Source organism: Bombina bombina, chromosome 9 (genome assembly GCF_027579735.1).
Source record: "Bombina bombina isolate aBomBom1 chromosome 9, aBomBom1.pri, whole genome shotgun sequence".
Lineage (NCBI taxonomy): Eukaryota > Metazoa > Chordata > Amphibia > Anura > Bombinatoridae > Bombina > Bombina bombina.
The window spans coordinates 60,923,240-60,944,451 of NC_069507.1; the positions used below are offsets into that span (position 1 = coordinate 60,923,240).

The 21,212-nt window shown below is 41.1% G+C and overlaps 1 protein-coding gene across 3 annotated transcripts in view; it reads right to left on the reverse strand.

The window, feature by feature from the left end:
* The window catches only part of ADK (adenosine kinase), a 604,808-nt gene that overhangs the window by 473,789 nt on the left and 109,807 nt on the right, over positions 1-21,212 (reverse strand). For all 3 annotated transcript variants that reach the window (XM_053692148.1, XM_053692150.1, XM_053692149.1), the window contains exon 2: positions 12,167-12,241. In XM_053692148.1, the coding sequence (XP_053548123.1) occupies positions 12,167-12,241 (75 nt within the window). The remainder of the gene's footprint in view (positions 1-12,166; positions 12,242-21,212) is intronic.

The following is a 21,212-nucleotide window of genomic DNA, read 5'->3' on the forward strand; positions in this document are numbered from 1 at the left end:
GTTGTCCACACCTGGAATGTGAATCGCAGAGAGCGAGCAGTCGTGGAACTCCGCCCACTCCAGAATCCTAGACACCTCCCTCATCAGAAGGAAGCGCGATGGTTGATGTAAGCCACCGAGGTAATGTTGTCGGTCTGGAATCTGATTAAACTGACCAACTCCAGAGAAGGCCAAGCCTTCAGAGCATTGCAAGTTGTTCATAGTTCTAGGATGTTGATCAGAAGAATAGACTCCTCCCTGGAACACTTTCCTTGTGCCATCCTGGCACCCCAAACAGCTCCCCATCCTGTCAAACTAGCGTACGTGGTCACAATCTACCAGGACAGTCTCAAGAAGGATGTCCCCATGGACAGTTGTTCTGGACGGATCCACCAAGAGAGGGGAGTTCCGAGTCCGAGCATCCATATATATCAGCTGTGATAGAGCTGAATGATTGCCGTTCCACTGTCTCAACATGCACAATTGAAGAAGAAGTCTGAGATTTAACCTGGTGAATGGGATGACATCTATGCTTGACACCATGAGATCTATCACCCGCCATACATTGAGCCACCGACGGGCTTGAGGAGGACTGAAGGGCAAGATAGGTGGACGCAAGCTTCCTGCGCCGCTGGTCTGTGAGAAATATCATCATGGACATAGAGTCTATTATCGTGCCCAGGAACTCCACCCTGTTGCTGGGAACCAGCAAACTCTTTCCTGAGTTGATCTTCCAACCGTGAAATTGGAGGAGCCCTCAAATGATCCTCTGTGAGGCTGAGAGATGGTGCTTGAACTAGGATGTTGTCCAAGGCCACCGCAGTGCCCCTGGATCTGGCCACTGCAAGCAGCGCCCCCAGAACCTTCGTGAAGGCCCTCGGGGCCGTCGCCAGACCAAAAGGAAAAGCCACAAACTGGAAATGTTGGTCCAGAAATGCAAATCTTAAGAAACTGAAGTGGTCCCTGTGAATTGACACATGAAGGCAAGAGTCCTTCAAGTCTACAGTTGTCATGAACGGTCCCCTCTTGAACTAGGGGCAGAATAGATCTGATAGTTTCCATTTTTAACGATGGAACACTCAGAAACTTGTTTAAACACTTTAGGTCCAGAATCAGGCGGAACGTGCCTTTCTTTGGAACCACAAAAAGGTTGAAATAGTACCCTAGACCCCTTTCTGCTAGGGGTACTGGTACGATAACCCCGAGAGAGGCGAGATCTCTCCCACACTCTAGAAAGGCCTCTCTCTTCTCTGGTCTTGAAGACAGGTTTCACAGGAGGAATCTGCCCTCGGGCAGATGGGATCTGAACCCTATCCTGTAACCCTGGGAGAGAACTTCTAGAACCCAGGGGTCCTGAACATCCTACAACCATGTGTCTAAGAATTGAGATAATCTGCCCCCTACGTGATCCGGAGACCGGGAAATGATCGAATCCAATCCTGGACCGAACAGGATTATTCCTTGAAACGGCAGGGACAACAGCCTCGATTTAGAGGTCATGTCCGCAGACCAAGATTTTAGCCACAGAGCCCTGCGTGCCTGACACCTTAGCATTCAGGTGAGTAATTTGGATATTGGCATCACAGATGAAAGAATAGGCGATCTTCAGCGCCTTAATCTTCTCCTGTATCTCATCAATGGATGTTTCCCCTCGACCATGTCACACAGGGATTCACACCAATAGGTCGTAGTTCCAGCGACCACCGCAACGGCTGCTGCTGGCTGAAAAACAAACCCTGTGTGCTGAAACGTCTTTCGCAACATGTTTTCCAGCATTCGTTCTTAATAATATTAGCCATCTTAATGGGAACCGGGAAAGACTGAGGTACTACCCTGTCCTCTTATACCCTGTCAAGCTTAGGAATTGCAGGTTCCTCCGGTATCTTAGGTTCCGGAACCTCCAGAGTAGCAAGCACCTGCCATAGCAGAAACCGCAAATTCTCCATCCTAAACCTATAACCAGGCTCCGCCACCGGAGGTTTAGATGACACGGAATCCGACCCAGAAGGGGCCTCCTCCGAAGAGTCGGAGTGGGTCTCGTCATCGTATAGAGCCTCTGGATCTTCCATCGGAGAGGACAAACCCTGGGCCGGGCCGCTATGATAAACCCTACGCTTGCACTCAGCAGAACGTGGAAAGGCATGGATCACTTTCGAAACTGCCGATTCCAGTTGGTCCGAAAGTCCGACAGCCAACAAATCTCTCCCGAAGGAGTAACGCTTATGGGAAGACTAATTTAATTTACAAAAAGGCACCTTTATACCATCAATGGCCGGGGCACTCACCACCTCCTAGGACCCGGACTACAGAAACCGCTACGTCTCCTGCGCCACAGATCAACAGAGAAGGATAGACACACCCAGTCCCGTGGAATGCCTTGCAGGACCGCCCCTGCACTAGGGAGCGTGCCAAAAATGGCCGCGCAAAATTCCCACAAGTAACCTGAAAGTTACACACATTGCCAGAGCCTCATCTCACACAAAACACAGCGATGACACAATAATATGTATAAACCCCTGTTAAATAATCCCCCTTTCCAGGAATATTAACCCTTGATTCTGTAAAGATAAAAAGGCGCCACACTGTGACCCTGTCTTCTAGGTTATCATTAGTAATAAAAAAAATGAGACTACCTTACCAGAATCTACGCCGTGGAACTGGAACACAGCTCTTCAAGTGTGACAGGTTAGTAGCCTCGCTCCTGACATGGACTTGAATGTAGAAAGCAGGCAGAGAAAATCGTCAACGCTCATTGCTTATGGAGCTGTTAATATCTCCGGACTCTTTTGCCCAGGCTCTCACTGAGAGGCTGACAGGACTACTTAAAACTCCAGTCCCAATGCAAACAGTACTACCATCATAAGAGACTACTCCGAAACTCCAGCACTCCTCTGCCATCCTCCTGTGACAAAAGGCAAAGAATGACTGGGGGATGAGGGCAGTGGGGGAGGTATTTAAGCCTTTGCCTCCTCCTGGTGTCCAGGTGTTGCATTTCCCAACAGTAAGGAATGAAGTCGTCGACTCTCCCTGCCTTATGGAAGGAAATCAAAATGTAATTCTCAACATAAACCGTTTAAATATGTATCTTTAAAATGTATTTACTTTATTTTGCCTGTATTGGTAGAATTTAACTGCTCAACACCGTAGGACTTCTACAAACTTCATGCATATTTCCTAGCAGAAACAATTGTATATAATTTAAAAAGGGACATGAAACCCAAAAAAAATATTTCATGATTTAGATAGAGCATACAATTTTAAACAAACAATTTTTCTATTATTTAATTTGCTTCCTTCTCTTCTTATCCTTTGCTGAAAAGTTTATCTAGGAAAGCTCAGGAGCAGCAAAGAACCTAGGTTTTAGCTGCTGATTGGTGGCTGCATATCTATACAGATTGTCATTGGCTCACCCATGTGTTCAGTTAGAAACCAGTAGTGCACTGTTGCTCCTTCAACAAATGATACCAAGAGAAGGAAGCAAATTGGATAATAGAAGTAAACTGTTAAGTTGTTTAAAATTGTATGTTGTACCTAAATCCTGAAAGAAAAAAAAAAACATAATTTATGCTTACCTGATAAATTCCTTTCTTCTGTTGTGTGATCAGTCCACGGGTCATCATTACTTCTGGGATATAACTCCTCCCCAACAGGAAATGCAAGAGGATTCACCCAGCAGAGCTGCATATAGCTCCTCCCCTCTACGTCACTCCCAGTCATTCGACCAAGAATCAACGAGAAAGGAGAAACCAAGGGTGAAGTGGTGACTGGAGTATAATTTAAAAGATATTTACCTGCCTTAAAACAGGGCGGGCCGTGGACTGATCACACAACAGAAGAAAGGAATTTATCAGGTAAGCATAAATTATGTTTTCTTCTGTTATGTGTGATCAGTCCACGGGTCATCATTACTTCTGGGATACCAATACCAAAGCAAAAGTACACGGATGACGGGAGGGATAGACAGGCTCATTATACAGAAGGAACCACTGCCTGAAGAACCTTTCTCCCAAAAATAGCCTCCGAAGAAGCAAAAGTGTCAAATTTGTAAAATTTGGAAAAAGTATGAAGCGAAGACCAAGTTGCGGCCTTGCAAATCTGTTCAACAGAGGCCTCATTCTTAAAGGCCCAAGTGGAAGCCACAGCTCTAGTAGAATGAGCTGTAATTCTTTCAGGAGGCTGCTGTCCAGCAGTCTCATAGGCTAAACGAATTATGCTACGAAGCCAGAAGGAGAGAGAGGTAGCCGAAGCCTTATGACCTCTCCTCTGACCAGAGTACACGACAAACAGGGAAGACGTTTGTCGAAAATCCTTAGTTGCCTGCAAGTAGAACTTGAGGGCACGAACTACATCCAGATTGTGTAGAAGACGTTCCTTCTTTGAAGAAGGATTTGGACACAAGGATGGAACAACAATCTCTTGATTGATATTCCCGTTAGTGACTACCTTAGGTAAGAACCCAGGTTTAGTACGCAGAACTACCTTGTCTGAGTGAAAAATCAGATAAGGAGAATCACAATGTAAGGCTGATAACTCAGAGACTCTTCGAGCCGAGGAAATAGCCATTAAAAACAGAACTTTCCAAGATAACAATTTTATATCAATGGAATGAAGGGGTTCAAACGGAACCCCCTGTAAAACGTTAAGAACTAAGTTTAAACTCCATGGTGGAGCAACAGTTTTAAACACAGGCTTGATCCTAGCTAAAGCCTGACAAAAGGCCTGGACGTCTGGATTTTCTGACAGACGCCTGTGTAACAAGATGGACAGAGCTGAGATCTGTCCCTTTAATGAGCTAGCCGATAAACCCTTTTCTAAACCTTCTTGTAGAAAGGACAATATCCTAGGAATCCTAACCTTACTCCAGGAGTAACCTTTGGATTCGCACCAGTATAGGTATTTACGCCATATCTTATGGTAAATCCTTCTGGTAACAGGCTTCCTAGCCTGTATCAGGGTATCAATAACCGACTCAGAAAAACCACGTTTTGATAAAATCAAGCGTTCAATTTCCAAGCAGTCAGCTTCAGAGAAGTTAGATTTTGATGTTTGAATGGACCCTGTATCAGAAGGTCCTGTCTTAGAGGTAGAGACCAAGGCGGACAGGATGACATGTCCACTAGATCTGCATACCAAGTCCTGCGCGGCCATGCAGGCGCTATTAGAATCACTGATGCTCTCTCCTGTTTGATTTTGGCAATCAATCGAGGAAGCAGCGGGAAGGGTGGAAACACATAAGCCATCCCGAAGTTCCAAGGTGCTGTCAAAGCATCTATCAGAACCGCTCCCGGATCCCTGGATCTGGACCCGTAGCGAGGAAGTTTGGCGTTCTGGCGAGACGCCATGAGATCTATCTCTGGTTTGCCCCAACGTCGAAGTATTTGGGCAAAGACCTCCGGATGAAGTTCCCACTCCCCCGGATGAAAAGTCTGGCGACTCAAGAAATCCGCCTCCCAGTTCTCCACTCCCGGGATGTGGATTGCTGACAGGTGGCAAGAGTGAGACTCTGCCCAGCGAATTATCTTTGATACTTCCATCATTGCTAGGGAGCTTCTTGTCCCTCCTTGATGGTTGATGTAAGCTACAGTCGTGATGTTGTCCGACTGAAACCTGATGAACCCCCGAGTTTTTAACTGGGGCCAAGCCAGAAGGGCATGGAGAACTGCTCTCAATTCCAGGATGTTTATTGGCAGGAGACTTTCCTCCTGATTCCATTGTCCCTGAGCCTTCAGAGAATTCCAGACAGCGCCCCAACCTAGTAGGCTGGCGTCTGTTGTTACAATTGTCCAGTCCGGCCTGCTGAATGGCATCCCCCTGGACAGATGTGGCCGAGAAAGCCACCATAGAAGAGAGTTTCTGGTCTCTTGATCCAGATTCAGAGTAGGGGACAAGTCTGAGTAATCCCCATTCCACTGACTCAGCATGCACAATTGCAGCGGTCTGAGATGTAGACGTGCAAAGGGAACTATGTCCATTGCTGCTACCATTAAGCCGATCACCTCCATGCATTGAGCTACTGACGGGAGTTGAATGGAATGAAGGACACGGCATGCATTTAGAAGCTTTGTTAATCTGTTTTCTGTCAGATAAATCTTCATTTCTACAGAATCTATAAGAGTCCCCAAGAATGGAACTCTTGTGAGAGGAAAAAGAGAACTCTTCTTTTCGTTCACTTTCCATCCATGCGACCTTAGAAATGCCAGAACTAACTCTGTATGAGACTTGGCAGTTTGAAAGCTTGAAGCTTGTATCAGAATGTCGTCTAGGTACGGAGCTACCGAAATTCCTCGCGGTCTTAGTACCGACAGAAGGGCACCCAGAACCTTTGTGAAGATTCTTGGAGCCGTAGCCAGTCCGAATGGAAGAGCTACAAACTGGTAATGCCTGTCTAAGAAGGCAAACCTTAGATACCGGTAATGATCTTTGTGAATCGGTATGTGAAGGTAAGCATCCTTTAAATCCACTGTGGTCATGTACTGACCCTTTTGGATCATGGGTAAGATTGTCCGAATAGTTTCCATTTTGAACGATGGAACTCTTAGGAATTTGTTTAGGATCTTTAAATCCAAGATTGGCCTGAAAGTTCCCTCTTTTTTGGGAACCACAAACAGGTTTGAGTAAAACCCTTGTCCTTGTTCCGACCGCGGAACCGGATGGATCACTCCCATTAATAACAGATCTTGTACACAGCGTAGAAACGCTTCTTTCTTTATCTGGTTTGTTGACAACCTTGACAGATGAAATCTCCCTCTTGGGGGAGAGAATTTGAAGTCTAGAAGGTATCCCTGAGATATGATCTCTAGCGCCCAGGGATCCTGAACATCTCTTGCCCAAGCCTGGGCGAAGAGAGAGAGTCTGCCCCCCACTAGATCCGGTCCCGGATCGGGGGCCCTCGGTTCATGCTGTCTTTGGGGCAGCAGCAGGTTTCCTGGCCTGCTTGCCCTTGTTCCAGGACTGGTTAGGTTTCCAGCCTTGTCTGTAACGAGCAACAGCTCCTTCCTGTTTTGGTGCAGTGGAAGTTGATGCTGCTCCTGCTTTGAAATTCCGAAAGGGACGAAAATTAGACTGTCTAGCCTTAGCTTTGGCTTTGTCTTGAGGTAGGGCGTGGCCCTTACCTCCTGTAATGTCAGCGATAATTTCTTTCAAACCGGGCCCAAATAAAGTTTGCCCCTTGAAAGGTATATTAAGTAATTTGGACTTAGAAGTTACATCAGCTGACCAGGATTTTAGCCACAGCGCCCTACGTGCCTGAATGGCGAATCCTGAGTTCTTAGCCGTAAGTTTGGTTAAATGTACTACGGCCTCCGAAATGAATGAATTAGCTAGTTTAAGGACTCTAAGCCTGTCCGTAATGTCGTCCAGCGTAGCTGAACTAAGGTTCTCTTCCAGAGACTCAATCCAAAATGCTGCCGCAGCCGTAATCGGCGCGATGCATGCAAGGGGTTGCAATATAAAACCTTGTTGAACAAACATTTTCTTAAGGTAACCCTCTAATTTTTTATCCATTGGATCTGAAAAAGCACAGCTATCCTCCACCGGGATAGTGGTACGCTTAGCTAAAGTAGAAACTGCTCCCTCCACCTTAGGGACCGTTTGCCATAAGTCCCGTGTGGTGGCGTCTATTGGAAACATCTTTCTAAATATTGGAGGGGGTGAGAACGGCACACCGGGTCTATCCCACTCCTTAGTAACAATTTCAGTTAGTCTCTTAGGTATAGGAAAAACGTCAGTACTCGCCGGTACCGCAAAGTATTTATCCAACCTACACAATTTCTCTGGTATTGCAACAGTGTTACAATCATTAAGAGCCGCTAAGACCTCCCCTAGTAATACACGGAGGTTTTCCAATTTAAATTTAAAATTTGAAATATCTGAATCCAATCTGTTTGGATCAGAACCGTCACCCACAGAATGAAGCTCTCCGTCCTCATGCTCTGCAAGCTGTGACGCAGTATCAGACATGGCCCTAGTATTATCAGCGCACTCTGTTCTCACCCCAGAGTGATCACGCTTGCCTCTTAGTTCTGGTAATTTAGCCAAAACTTCAGTCATAACAGTAGCCATATCTTGTAATGTTATCTGTAATGGCCGCCCAGATGTACTAGGCGCCATAATATCACGCACCTCCCGGGCGGGAGATGCAGGTACTGACACGTGAGGCGAGTTAGTCGGCATAACTCTCCCCTCGCTGTTTGGTGAAATTTGTTCAATTTGTACAGATTGGCTTTTATTTAAAGTAGCATCAATACAGTTAGTACATAAATTTCTATTGGGCTCCACCTTGGCATTGGAACAAATGACACAGGTATCTTCCTCTGAATCAGACATGTTTAACACACTAGCAATAAACTTGCAACTTGGTTACAATCTTATTTAACAAAAACGTACTGTGCCTCAAAGAAGCACTAAACGATTAAATGACAGTTGAAATAATGAACTGAAAAACAGTTATAGCATCAATCCTTAAAAACAACACAACTTTTAGCAAAAGTTTGTTCCCATTAGTAAAGTAACAATAATTAAATTTGAAACATAAAAATTACAGAGCAACGTTTTTAATCACAGTCAATATATAAGTCTCACAGCTCTGCTGAGAGAATCTACCTCCCTCCAAAGAAGTTTGAAGACCCCTGAGTTCTGTTAGAGATGAACCGGATCATGCAGGAAATACAAGAGTAACTGACTGGAAATTTTTGATGCGTAGCAAAGAGCGCCAAAAACGGCCCCTCCCCCTCACACACAGCAGTGAGAGAGAAACGAAACTGTCACAATTAAAACAAGCAACTGCCAAGTGGAAAAATAATGCCCAAATATTTATTCACTCAGTACCTCAGAAAATGCAAACGATTCTACATTCCAGCAAAAACGTTTAACATGATAAATACCTATTAAAAGGTTTAATGTACTTTTAACAGAGTAATTCCGGTGAAATACCATCCCCAGAATACTGAAGTGTAGAGTATACATACATGTCATTATAACGGTATGGCAGGATTTTCTCATCAATTCCATTCAGAAAATAAAAACTGCTACATACCTCAATGCAGATTCATCTGCCCGCTGTCCCCTGATCTGAAGCTTTTACCTCCCTCAGATGGCCGAGAAACAGCAATATGATCTTAACTACTCCGGTTAAAATCATAGTAAAAACTCTGGTAGATTCTTCTTCAAACTCTGCCAGAGAGGCAATAACACGCTCCGGTGCTATTGTAAAATAACAAACTTTTGATTGAAGTTATAAAAACTAAGTATAATCACCATAGTCCTCTCACACATCCTATCTAGTCGTTGGGTGCAAGAGAATGACTGGGAGTGACGTAGAGGGGAGGAGCTATATGCAGCTCTGCTGGGTGAATCCTCTTGCATTTCCTGTTGGGGAGGAGTTATATCCCAGAAGTAATGATGACCCGTGGACTGATCACACATAACAGAAGAAATATGGTTTTATGTCCCTTTAATATACTATTATATAAAAAATGACTATCGTCCATTTCAGTACATGAGACAAAGATTGCATTGGTATTGACAGCTTGCAGTCTTCAAAAAAGGTATCTGTATTAAATAAGGCGTTAAAAGGGTGCTGCATTGTTATTGTTTTAAAACCATGTAACACTAATATTGGTGGAATTGATGTTCCTTGCCTCTTTTCGTGGTGATCTAATAGGGTTAGATATAAAATGATATAAAATGAGCTACAAGCTATAATAACTTGTAAATCACAAAAAATGTGATATAGTGCACTATCAAAGGATACTTTTTAAATACTTTTGGGTCATACACACAAACATACATTATATATACACACATTATAGATAGATAGATAGATAGATAGATAGATAGATAGATAGATAGATAGATAGTGTGTGTGTGTGATATATTTATATTTATTTATATTGATAGCGTGTGCTCTGATCTAACTAATCATTTCTGAGAATGTTGAGGGCTCAGATAAATCTTTCTGGAGGAAGTGAAACAGTATTCAGAAGTATTTTACAGCAAAAGCAAATAAATCTATCTTGCAATTTTGTTTTAAAGGGACATGAAACCCAAAAATGTAGATCAGGCATACCATTTTAAACAACTTTCCAATTTATTTCTGTTATCTAATATGCTTTGTTCTCTTGGTGTCCTTTGTTGAAACAAATACCTTGGTAGGCTCAGGAACAACAATGCACTACTGGGAACTAGCTGCTGATTGGTGGTTGCACATATACAGTGGGGCAAAAATGTATTTAGTCAGCCACCAATTGTGCAAGTTCTCCCACTTAAGAAGATGAGAGAGGCCTGTAATTTTCATCATAGGTATACCTCAACTATGAGAGACAAAATGTGGAAACAAATCCAGACAATCACATTGTCTGATTTGGAAAGAATTTATTTGCAAATTATGGTGGAAAATAAGTATTTGGTCAATATCAAAAGTTCATCTCAATACTTTGTTATATATCCTTTGTTGGCAATGACAGAGGTCAAACGTTTTCTGTAAGTCTTCACAAGGTTGTCACACACTGTTGCTGGTATGTTGGCCCATTCCTGCATGCAGATCTCCTCTAGAGCAGTGATGTTTTGGGGCTGTCGCTGGGCAACACAGACTTTCAACTCCCTCCAAAGGTTTTCTATGGGATTGAGATCTGGAGACTGGCTAGGCCACTCCAGGACCTTGAAATGTTTCTTACGAAGCCACTCCTTTGTTGCCCGGGCGGTGTGTTTAGGATCATTGTCATGCTGAAAGACCCAGCCATGTTTCATCTTCAATGCCCTTGCTGATGGAAGGAGGTTTGCACTCAAAATCTCACAATACATGGCCCCATTCATTCTTTCATGTACACGGATCAGTCGTCCTGTTCCCTTTGCAGAGAAACAGCCCAAAGCATGATGTTGCCACCCCCATGCTTTACAGTAGGTATGGTGTTCTTTGGTTGCAACTCAGCATTCTCTCTCCTCCAAACACGACGAGTTGTGTTTCTACCAAACAGTTCTACTTTGGTTTCATCTGACCATGTGGCATTCTCCCAATCCGCTTCTGGATCATCCAAATGCTCTCTAGCATACTTCAGACGGGCCCGGACATGAACTGGTTTAAGCAGGGGGACACGTCTGGCACTGCAGGATCTGAGTCCCTGACGGCGTAGTGTGTTACTGATGGTAGCCTTTGTTACGTTGGTCCCAGCTCTAATTTTTGTACACAAGAATTTCAAGCTAACTAGAATGTAAAAAATCTCTGATATGTTCCGTATAACTATGTGGAAAACGAAGAGCTGAAACAAGATGCCTGCAGCATTCTGCTCTTGAAATGACAAAACAATTCAGGACATTTGCGTGAAGAAGAAAAACAAAATATGGATGCAGGAAATCGTATGCATAATAAAAAGGATATGAAAATATTTCTCCCTAAACCAACCACGAATATTTCATCACAGGCTGCAATTTAAAACCCACAAGCAAAAATTCCCAATGTCTGGTGGAGAGAAACTGGCTCAGGTTGTGGGATCCATAGAGTGATGGTAAATCCTAGCGTGAAACGCTAGTATTTACCAGTGGAACAAATAAAAGGGGACTTTCAGCCATGAGGTATAAAATACTTCATGCTGAGAGTTCCTTTATGTGTTTGAAGCGTTCACCGCACTGAGTGCCTCAGGCAGCCCACGGCATATTTTAACGGAGGTGATTTTGGCCAATAACGCGAAAGCTATCCGTCATAATGCCAGCTAGCCCGCACGGCTATTGGCTAATGGTCTGCCTGAGGCGCTCAGTGCATCGAAAGCTTCAGACACATAAAGGAACTTTCAACATTAAGTATTTTATACTTCATGACTGAAAGTCCTTTTTATTTGCTCCACTGGTAAATCCTACCGTTTCACAAACTCTAGGATTTACCATTACTTTAATGTTATTTCAGCCTATTGATGTGTTTACGGAGAAGAGTCTGATTTAAATCAGGCTATAGTCAAAATGTAATTTGCTTACTGCAGACATTATAAAATATTAGTTGCACAGAATCGATACCCGATACTATTACTGTAAAATATTCTTCAACAGTGAATACTTTTTATCAGCAACTAAAAGTGTAGCATTTTGGAAAAGAACATAGAATGTTGCCGTATTCTAGCATACTAAGGATTCTTTTTTGATGGTGTAACATTTTTTTACGTTTACAGCCCCTTTAATAAATAAATTAAAAAAAACATACTTATCAAGGAAGTCTTTGTCCACTACAGCGCAGATATCCAGGAGGGGATTTCCCATACCGAAAAGAAGATTTTCACTGAAACAGAAAAAAATTATTATAAAAAACCATTACATAATATTTATTTTTACAGATATATCTTGTTGTTTTTGAAACATTAGGATTTACCAGTACAAATAAAGGGGACATGAAGTATTTAAAAACGTAATGCTGAAAGTTCCTATATTCCCCTTCAGCTTATGCCGCGCTGAGCTCCTCAGCAGCCCACAACAGAACGCTATTTTTTCAATGAGGTGACGTTTCCACCTCTTAGCCAATAGCTGTGCAGGCCAATCGGCATTATGCCAGATAGCTAGCACATTATTGGCTAACATCACCTCATTAATAAAATAGCGTTCTGCTGTAAGCGGCCTGAGGTGCTCAGTGCCGCATGTATGCTTCTCATCTACCCACCAGCTCCATTATCTGGACTGGAAAAGGAACACAACTTTTACTACATGTTTAACCCTTTATTGGGGTTTAAAGACAAACTAAAATGTTCTAACAAAAAAAGAGAGAATTCCCTTTAAAGCAGGTCTGGTTGTTTTTATTGCAATTACTGATAGAGTTAGTTGAAATGTTTAAATTCACTTTATATTTGTTCTCTCGCTACAGTAGGAAATAAAAATGCTTTGTTATTGAGCAGCTACAAAAAGGTATACACGTGTATACTTTCCATAGGGCAGGAGCTTCATTCCAGACCACACCGAGGTCTCCTGCACAATTTGCTTTACAGGGTTAGGAGGAAAAAAAATGTTGATCAAAGCCACCCTGCAGGCTGACTTCACTGTTCTTGGTTACATCAGAGATTTGTTGAATTTCTAATCTCAAAGCAGTTTACAAACATCTCCATATACAGTGACATATAAAAGGGACAGTAAACGCTTTGATATAAAATCATTCATTATCTGTAGTAAAATAAATTTGCAATTTACTTTCCTTATATATTTTGCCTCCCTTTCCTGTAATTTAACTCTGAAAATGAATGGAGTTTTCCTACGTGCAATAGTATTTACTCTGAATTTTAAATGAGCAGTATGTTTTCTGCCCACTCCCTGTATCATGTGACAGACATCAGCCAGTCACAGACTCAATCATAATTTTCTGTGAAATTTTGCACATGCTCAGTAGTAGCTGGTGCCTCAGAAAGTGTGCATATAAAGACTGTACAATTTTATAATGGAAGCAGATTGGAAAGTCTCTCAAAAATTGCATGCTCTATCTGAATCATGGAAGAATGTTAATTTAAAGGGACAGTCTATTCCAAACTAAACTTTCATGATTCAGATAGGGCGTGCATTTTTTAACAATGTTCTAATTTACTTTTATCATCACATTTGCTTTGCTCTCTTGGTATTCTTTGTGGAAAGCTAAAGCTAGGTAGGCTATTATGCTAATTTCTAAGCCGTCGAACTGCCTCTTATCCAAGTGCATCTTGACAGTTTTTCACAGTTAGACACTGCTAGCTCATTTGTGTCATATAGATAACAACATTATACTCACTCCCGGGAGTTATTGATGAATCAGCACTGATTGGCTAGAAGTCAAGTCTTTAAAAAGAACTGAAATAAGGGGGCAGTCTGCAGAGGCTTAGATACAAGGTAATCACACAGGTAAAAAGTGTATTAATATAACAGTGTTGGTTATGCAAAACTGGGGAATGGGTAAAAAAAAATAATTATCTTTTTAAAACAATAAAAATTCTGGTGTAGACTGTCCCTTTAAATTGAAGCACAAAAATTTCACAGTAGACAAGTCATACGTTACATACTGTTACCTTTCTGTTTCATACTGTGCTGAAATAGTATGTTCTAGTTCTCAGGGTCATTATAGGGAAAGGTTACCAGAAGAGAGCATTACATTGTGTACTGTTCATACAAACTTCATTCAACATGAGTTAAGGTTAGGTTATATTACTTCAGCCAAATACTGCTGCTCTCCACTCTGCCAGAAAAAAATGCTAGTATTAAGTAATGAGAATACCTAAATATCTTACTGTACGTTTACCCAGTCTGACACCCTATGTGTAACCAGGAGTTCCATAAGACTTTGTGACAAGTTATCCACTCTGAATAAAAAGGAAGCCGTTTCATTTGTATAGTCACAGGCAATCATTTCCAAATTTGGCGTCTCACTATGCTGTCCTAAAGAGGAGAGCTGGGTTCATATTTTTAAACAACATTATTAAACCTTTTGAGACTGTAACATATAATATTAAATTATATATAGCAAAAAATAAAAACCTTTCAATATTCTTTCATTATTTACTTTTACACATTTTCCTTTGTTTTGAATACATCACTCTGACTGGCATTTATTTTGTATTTAATTTAACAGAGACTTTTCTGGATCCTGGCCATAGATCATATTCCTTGTAAAGCAGTTTTGAGATCTATGGTTATTTCAATACCATACCATTGAAGGGTTCATGTGGTTACCACAGGTATAAAATGCTTAAAGTGAAGCTCAAGTTTCGCTGACTCGCTCACGCTGTTGGATACCTTAATAAAAATGAGCGCAACTTTCATTCACCAATTTTTCTAATCAACGCTGCTTTTTTACCTTCTAATCAGCCTTCGGTACACTTCTTTCCTCCGCCCGCCATTTTCTCAAAGTGATTGACAGGCTAGTCCTATTTGATACACCAATGGCTGTTTCCCCCCCGGGGTGTTCAGCCCCTTTCTGGCAACGTCACGCGATTGTTACGCGCATGTGTTAAAGCTGCAATAGCGTAGTCTGCATCCTCTTAAAAAAAAAACTTTGATACAAAACAACTACTAGGCATTTATGTATAGTATATGCCCCATCCATTAACGATTTTTTTCTTTTATCATCATTAAAACATTTTATATATTGTAGAAGCAACATCACTCCAAGTGGCATATTTAACAATGTGTGAGCGGACATGATACAAAGTAGCGTATCATGTCCGCTGCACATTGCTGCCCATCAATAAATGCCGACAGCATACGCTGTCTGCATTTATTATTGCACCAGCAGTTCTTGTGAACTGCTGGTGCAATGCCGCCCCTTGCAGATTTGTGGCCAATTGGCCGTTAGCAGGCGTTGTCAAACAACCCGATTTGAATTCGATCGGGTTGATTTCTGTCCGCCTCAGAGCAAGCGGACAAGTTATATAGCAGCAGTCTTTAGACCGCTGCTTCATAACTTCTGTTTTCCATACGGAGCTTGATAAATAGTCCGTATAAACTATAAGCATGCGCAGTTTTTTTTTTACGTGGAACCGCTGGCTACGTCACAACAGGAGAACAAGGAAGTAGTGTAGAGGAGGAGTCGCAATTGAAACGGTAATGATTTCAAAGCGTCTTTATTTCTGAAACCAAACATAAATAAAAAAAAAATATATAGCAACTACATTAATGCAATATTGTTTAATGCATTGCGGTAGTCAATTACTGTAAAATTGACCTTCACTTTAAACCATAATTCTTTGGTTAAAGAGACATGAAACCTCAATTTTGGGTTTCATGAAAGTTTAATTTTGGCATTACATTACAGGGTAAAGGACTATTAAACTTTCACGAGAAAGAAGAGAAAAGGAGAAGAAAAGAGAAAAGAATAGAAAAAAAGAAAAAGATATATATATATATGTGTGTGTTTGCATGATGTTATATGTGAATATATGTTGAACAAGTCTATCATCAGCATTTTCCAAAACAGGCTTGCCATAAACCTTCAACTTGTAAAAATAGTAATATATACCAAGTGCAATAAGCAAGATATGCCTGAAATCTTACGATTGGCTGATGACTGTCACATGATACAGAGGGAAGAAAATTTTTATTAAAAGGGATATGAAGCCCCCAAATATTTCTTTAATTCAGACAGAGCATGCAATTTAAAAAAAAAAAAAAGCCTTTCTAATTTACTTCTTGTATCAATTTTTCTTCATTCTCTTTGTAGCTTTTGTATAAGAGCAAAGACATATCCTTAGGAGTCGGCCCATTTCTGGAGCACTATATGACAGCAGTTTTGCAAGAATGTTATCCATTTGCAAGAGCACTAAATGGCAGCACTACCTAGGTATCTCTTCATCAAAAAATATCATAGGAATTAAGCAAATTTGATAAGAGTTAAATTGGATTTTTTTTTATTTTTATTTTTATTTTTTATGCTCGGTCTGAATCAGAAAAAAATGTTGTGTTTCAAATCCCTTTAACTTTGAAATTTGCCAGAAAATATTCTTCTGCTCACTTCAAATTCAAGTTAAAACGATACTGCAATATCTTTTTTTTTATATATATAATTTATTTGTGTATTTGTCAATTTTTTTAATTCTTCTTTATTTAGTGGTCTCACTAGATAAAAAAAAATAATATAATGGACTGGTCTCCCTACGGACAGCTACATTCATGTGATAAGTCATCAGGTTGGCGCTAACACACTTTTGTAATAATATTATTATTATTATTAATATATATACATATATATATATATATATATATATATACACACACACACACACATATATACAAACACACACACACACACACACATACATAAACACATATACTAACAAATGTCAGATTTATCCCATCCCAGTATTTACATTGCTATTGGAAAGGCTTGGATGAAGTTGATCTGTTTCCAATCATCTTTATCTGTATCTCTTTGTCTATAGAACTGCTCAGGGCCTCTGTCAGAAAATGTTTGCTTCCTTGCATTTTAGAATAACCGCATTAAGTGAAGGTTGGTAACATTCAGAGAGCAGAATATTGCTTGGGGCAGTCACAGCACGAACGTTCATGCTATCTAGATAGGTCACTTACAATTAAATCAGTATCTCTGTAAGTAAAGCAGAAGCAAAGAATAAAAATGGGCCTGGGTGACATTAGCAAAGAACAACCTGATGCTCACACAGTGGATGATCCAAGTGAAAACGATCTTATCCATCTCCTATGTAGTGATGATGTTGATAAACTGCATTCAGACCCATCTACTGCAGATTGTATTATGTGCTTCAAAGTGATTGGAAACATTAGCGTTTTGGAAACACTAGTTTGCATGTAAAGAGTAAAATAAAGGTACGTTTATTCTTCAACGGTTCAGTGCCGTATGGCTAGCACAGCCATTGGAAAAGAGGTGGAAACGTTGCTGCCTGAAAAAAAGTTCACTTTGCGGAGCGTGGCCAGAGGGGTTATGTTAGTAGAAAGAAAGAGAGAAAATAAATGTACGATTTAACACATGTTTAATTAAAAATCATGATTTATTTTCTCTTTCTTTCCACTAACAAAACCCCTCCGGTCGCCCCTCCACAAAGCGAACTTTCTTCAGGTAGTGATGTTTCCACCTCTTCTCCAATCACTGTGCTAGCCATACGGCACTAAACCGTTGATAAAATGAACGAACCTTTATTTTACTCTTTACATGCAGACTAGCGTTTCCAAAATGCTAAAGTTTTCAAACATTTTAACCCCTTAATGACCACAGCACTTTTCCATTTTCTGTCCGTTTGGGACCAAGGTTATTTTTACATTTTTGCGGTGTTTGTGTTTAGCTGTAATTTCCCTCTTACTCATTTACTGTACCCACACATATTATATACCGTTTTTCTCGCCATTAAATTAACTTTCTAAAAATACCATTATTTTCATCATATCTTATAATTTACTATAAAAAAAATTATAAAATATGAGGAAAAAAATGGAAAAAAACACACTTTTTTTAACTTTGACCCCCAAAATCTCTTACACATCTACAACCACCAAAAAAAAAACATGCTAAATAGTTTCTAAATTTTGTCCTGAGTTTAGAAATACCTAATATTTACATGTTCTTTGCTTTTTTTGAAAGCTATAGGGCCATAAATACAAGTAGCATTTTGCTATTTCCAAACTACTTTTTTTCAAAATTAGCGCTAGTTACATTGGAACACTAATATATTTCAGGAATCCCTGAATATCAATTGACATGTATATATTTTTTTTTAGAAGACATCCCAAAGTATTGATCTAGGCCAATTTTGGTATATTTCATGCCACTGTTCTAAAGTTATGCCTCTACCCGTAGGAATGTGTATACCTCGTCACTTTGTCAGCTGGTGGAGGCTTGTGGCGCTCACTGCGCATGCGCTAGAGGCCCAAACTCCTTACAACAGCTGATGAGGAATTATGTGGCACGCGCACGTTACTGGTTACAAAATCCCAATGAACAAGCGGCGTGTCATTGGATTTTGTAACCAGAAACGGTACTGACATTGTTATATAGTGTTATATATATAATATATGAAGATATATGAATATATAGTATATATATATATATATATAGTATATATATATATAGTGTTATATATATATATATATATAACACTATATATATATATATATATATATATATATATATATATGAACAGTGAATATGTGAAAATTGTCACTAGTACATGGTGTGTGTATTTACTAGTAACAGTTGACCGCGGTGTACATATTGTGCGACCCTTTCTGGTTACAAAATCCAATGAACAAACACGTTCATTGGGATTTTGTAACCAGTAACGTGCGCGTGCCACATCATTCTTTGAATCTTCGCATCAGCTGATGTAAGGAGTTTGGGCCTCTAGCGCATGCGCAGTGAGCGCCACAAACCTCCACCAGCTGATAAAACGTCACCGGAAGTGACGTAGTATACAAATGCCTATGGTAGAGGGATTAATTTAAGACACCACCATTTCACCGCCAAATGCGATCAAATACAAAATATCGTTCACTTTTTCACAAACTTTCGGTTTCTCACTGAAATTATTTACAAACAGCTTGTGCAATTATGGCACAAATGGTTGTAAATGCTTCTCTGGGATCCCCTTTGTTCAGAAATAGCAGACATATATGGCTTTGGCATTGCTTTTTGGTAATTAGAAGGCCGCTAAATGCCGCTGCGCACCACACGTGTATTATGCCCAGCAGTGCAGGGGTTAATTAGGGAGCTTGTATGGTTAATTTTAGCTTTAGTGTAGTGTAGTAGACAACCCAAAGTAATGATCTAGGCCCATTTTGGTATATTTCATGCCACCATTTCACCGCCAAATGCGATCAAATAAAAAAAAACACGTTAAATTTTTCACAATTTTAGGTTTCTCACTGAAATCATTTACAAACAGCTTGTGCAATTATGGCACAAATGGTTGTAAATGCTTCTCTGGGATCCCCTTTGTTCAGAAATAGCAGATATATATGACTTTGGCGTTGCTTTCTGGTAATTAGAAGGCCGCAAAATGCTGCTGCGCATCACACGTGTATTATGGCTAGCAGTGAAGGGGTTAATTAGGAAGTTTGTAGGGAGCTTGCAGGGTTAATTTTAGCTTTAGTGTAGAGATCAGCCTCCCACCTGACACATCAGACCCCCTGATCCCTCCCAAACAGCTCCCTTCCCTCCCCCACCCCACAATTGTCCCCGCCATCTTAAGTACTGGCAGAAAGTCTGCCAGTACTAAAATAAAAGCTTTTTGGGGGGTTTAGGTTTTTTTTTTTAAAAAAAATAATAAATTATTCTGCTGTATAGGACCCCCCTTAGCCTCCAACCTCCCTGATCCCCCCCAAAACAGCTCTGTAACCTTCCCTATCTACCTTATTGGGGCCATCTTGGGTACTGGCAGCTGTCTGCCAGTACCCAGCTTACACAAAAAAGTGCTTTTTTTTCTTAGTTTTTTTTTTTTCTGTAGTGTAGCTTCCCCAAACCCCCCCCCACCACCACCACAAACCCCAACCACCTCATTGATCGTTTTTTTTTTTAACTTATTTTAAACTGATTGCACCTTTTTCTGTAGTGTAGCGGTTCCCACCCGCTCCCTCCCCGTGCGCGCCCCCGGGCATCCCCGCCCACGATCCCGCCCCCCTCCACATCTCCAGGGCCATCGATGGCCGCCACCCGCCTCCCGGTACTGCTCCCACCCACCAACGAAGGAAGCCACCGATCTCCGGTGCAGAGAGGGCCACAGAGTGGCTCTCTCTGCATCGGATGGCTTCAAAAGGTTATTGCAGGATGCCTCCATATCGAGGCATCACTGCAATAACCGGAAAGCAGCTGGAAGCAAACAGGATCGCTTCCAGCTGCTTTCCACACCGAGGACGTGCAGGGTACGTTCTCAGGCGTTAACTGCCTTTTTTTTGAGGACGTACCCTGCACGTCCTCGGTCGTTAAGGGGTTAAAGGGACACTGAACCCAAATTGTTTAGTTCATGATTTAGACAGAGCATGCAATTTTAAGCAACTTTCTAATTTACTCCTATTATCATTTTTTTCATTCTCTTGCTATCTTTATTTGAAAAGCAAGAATGTAAGTTTAGGAGCCGGCCGATTTTTGATTCACAACCTGGGTTGTCCTTGTGAATTGGACAGCACCAATAAACAAGTGCTGTCCAGTGTACTGAACCAAAAATGGTTTGGCTCCTTAGCTTAGCTGCCTTCTTTTTCAAATAAAGATAGCAAAACAACAAAGAAAAATTGATAATAGGAGTAAATTAGAAAGTTGCTTAAAATCGCATGCTCTTTCTGAATCATGAAAGAATTTTTTTTGGGTTTAGTGTCCATTTAAAGACCAACGACGTACAGGGTACATCCTACAAAAAACGGTCATTAATGACCAGGGACGTACCTTGCGTTTCCAAGCAGTGGAAGCGATCCTGATCGCTACTAGCCGCTTCCATGTTATTGCAGTGATGCCTCGATATTGAGGAATCCTGCAATAACATTTGTTAGCCATCCGATCCAGAGAGAGAGACACTCTGTAGCCCTCTCTGCATCGGCCATTATGGCCCAATTTCTTAGATAAAGGTGGGCGAAAGGAGGGGGGGGGATTTGTATCTAAGGGATCTGGGAGGGGGTGGGGGTTGGTTATTGAGGGGGGCAGCTACACTACAGAAAAATATTTAAAAATTATATTAAAAAAAAAAAAACAACAATAAGGAAGAGGGGGAGGGTTAGAGAGCTATTTGAGGGGTTCGGGGGATCAGGGAGGTTGGGGGCTAAGGGGGGGGATCCTACGCCAAAGCCATATA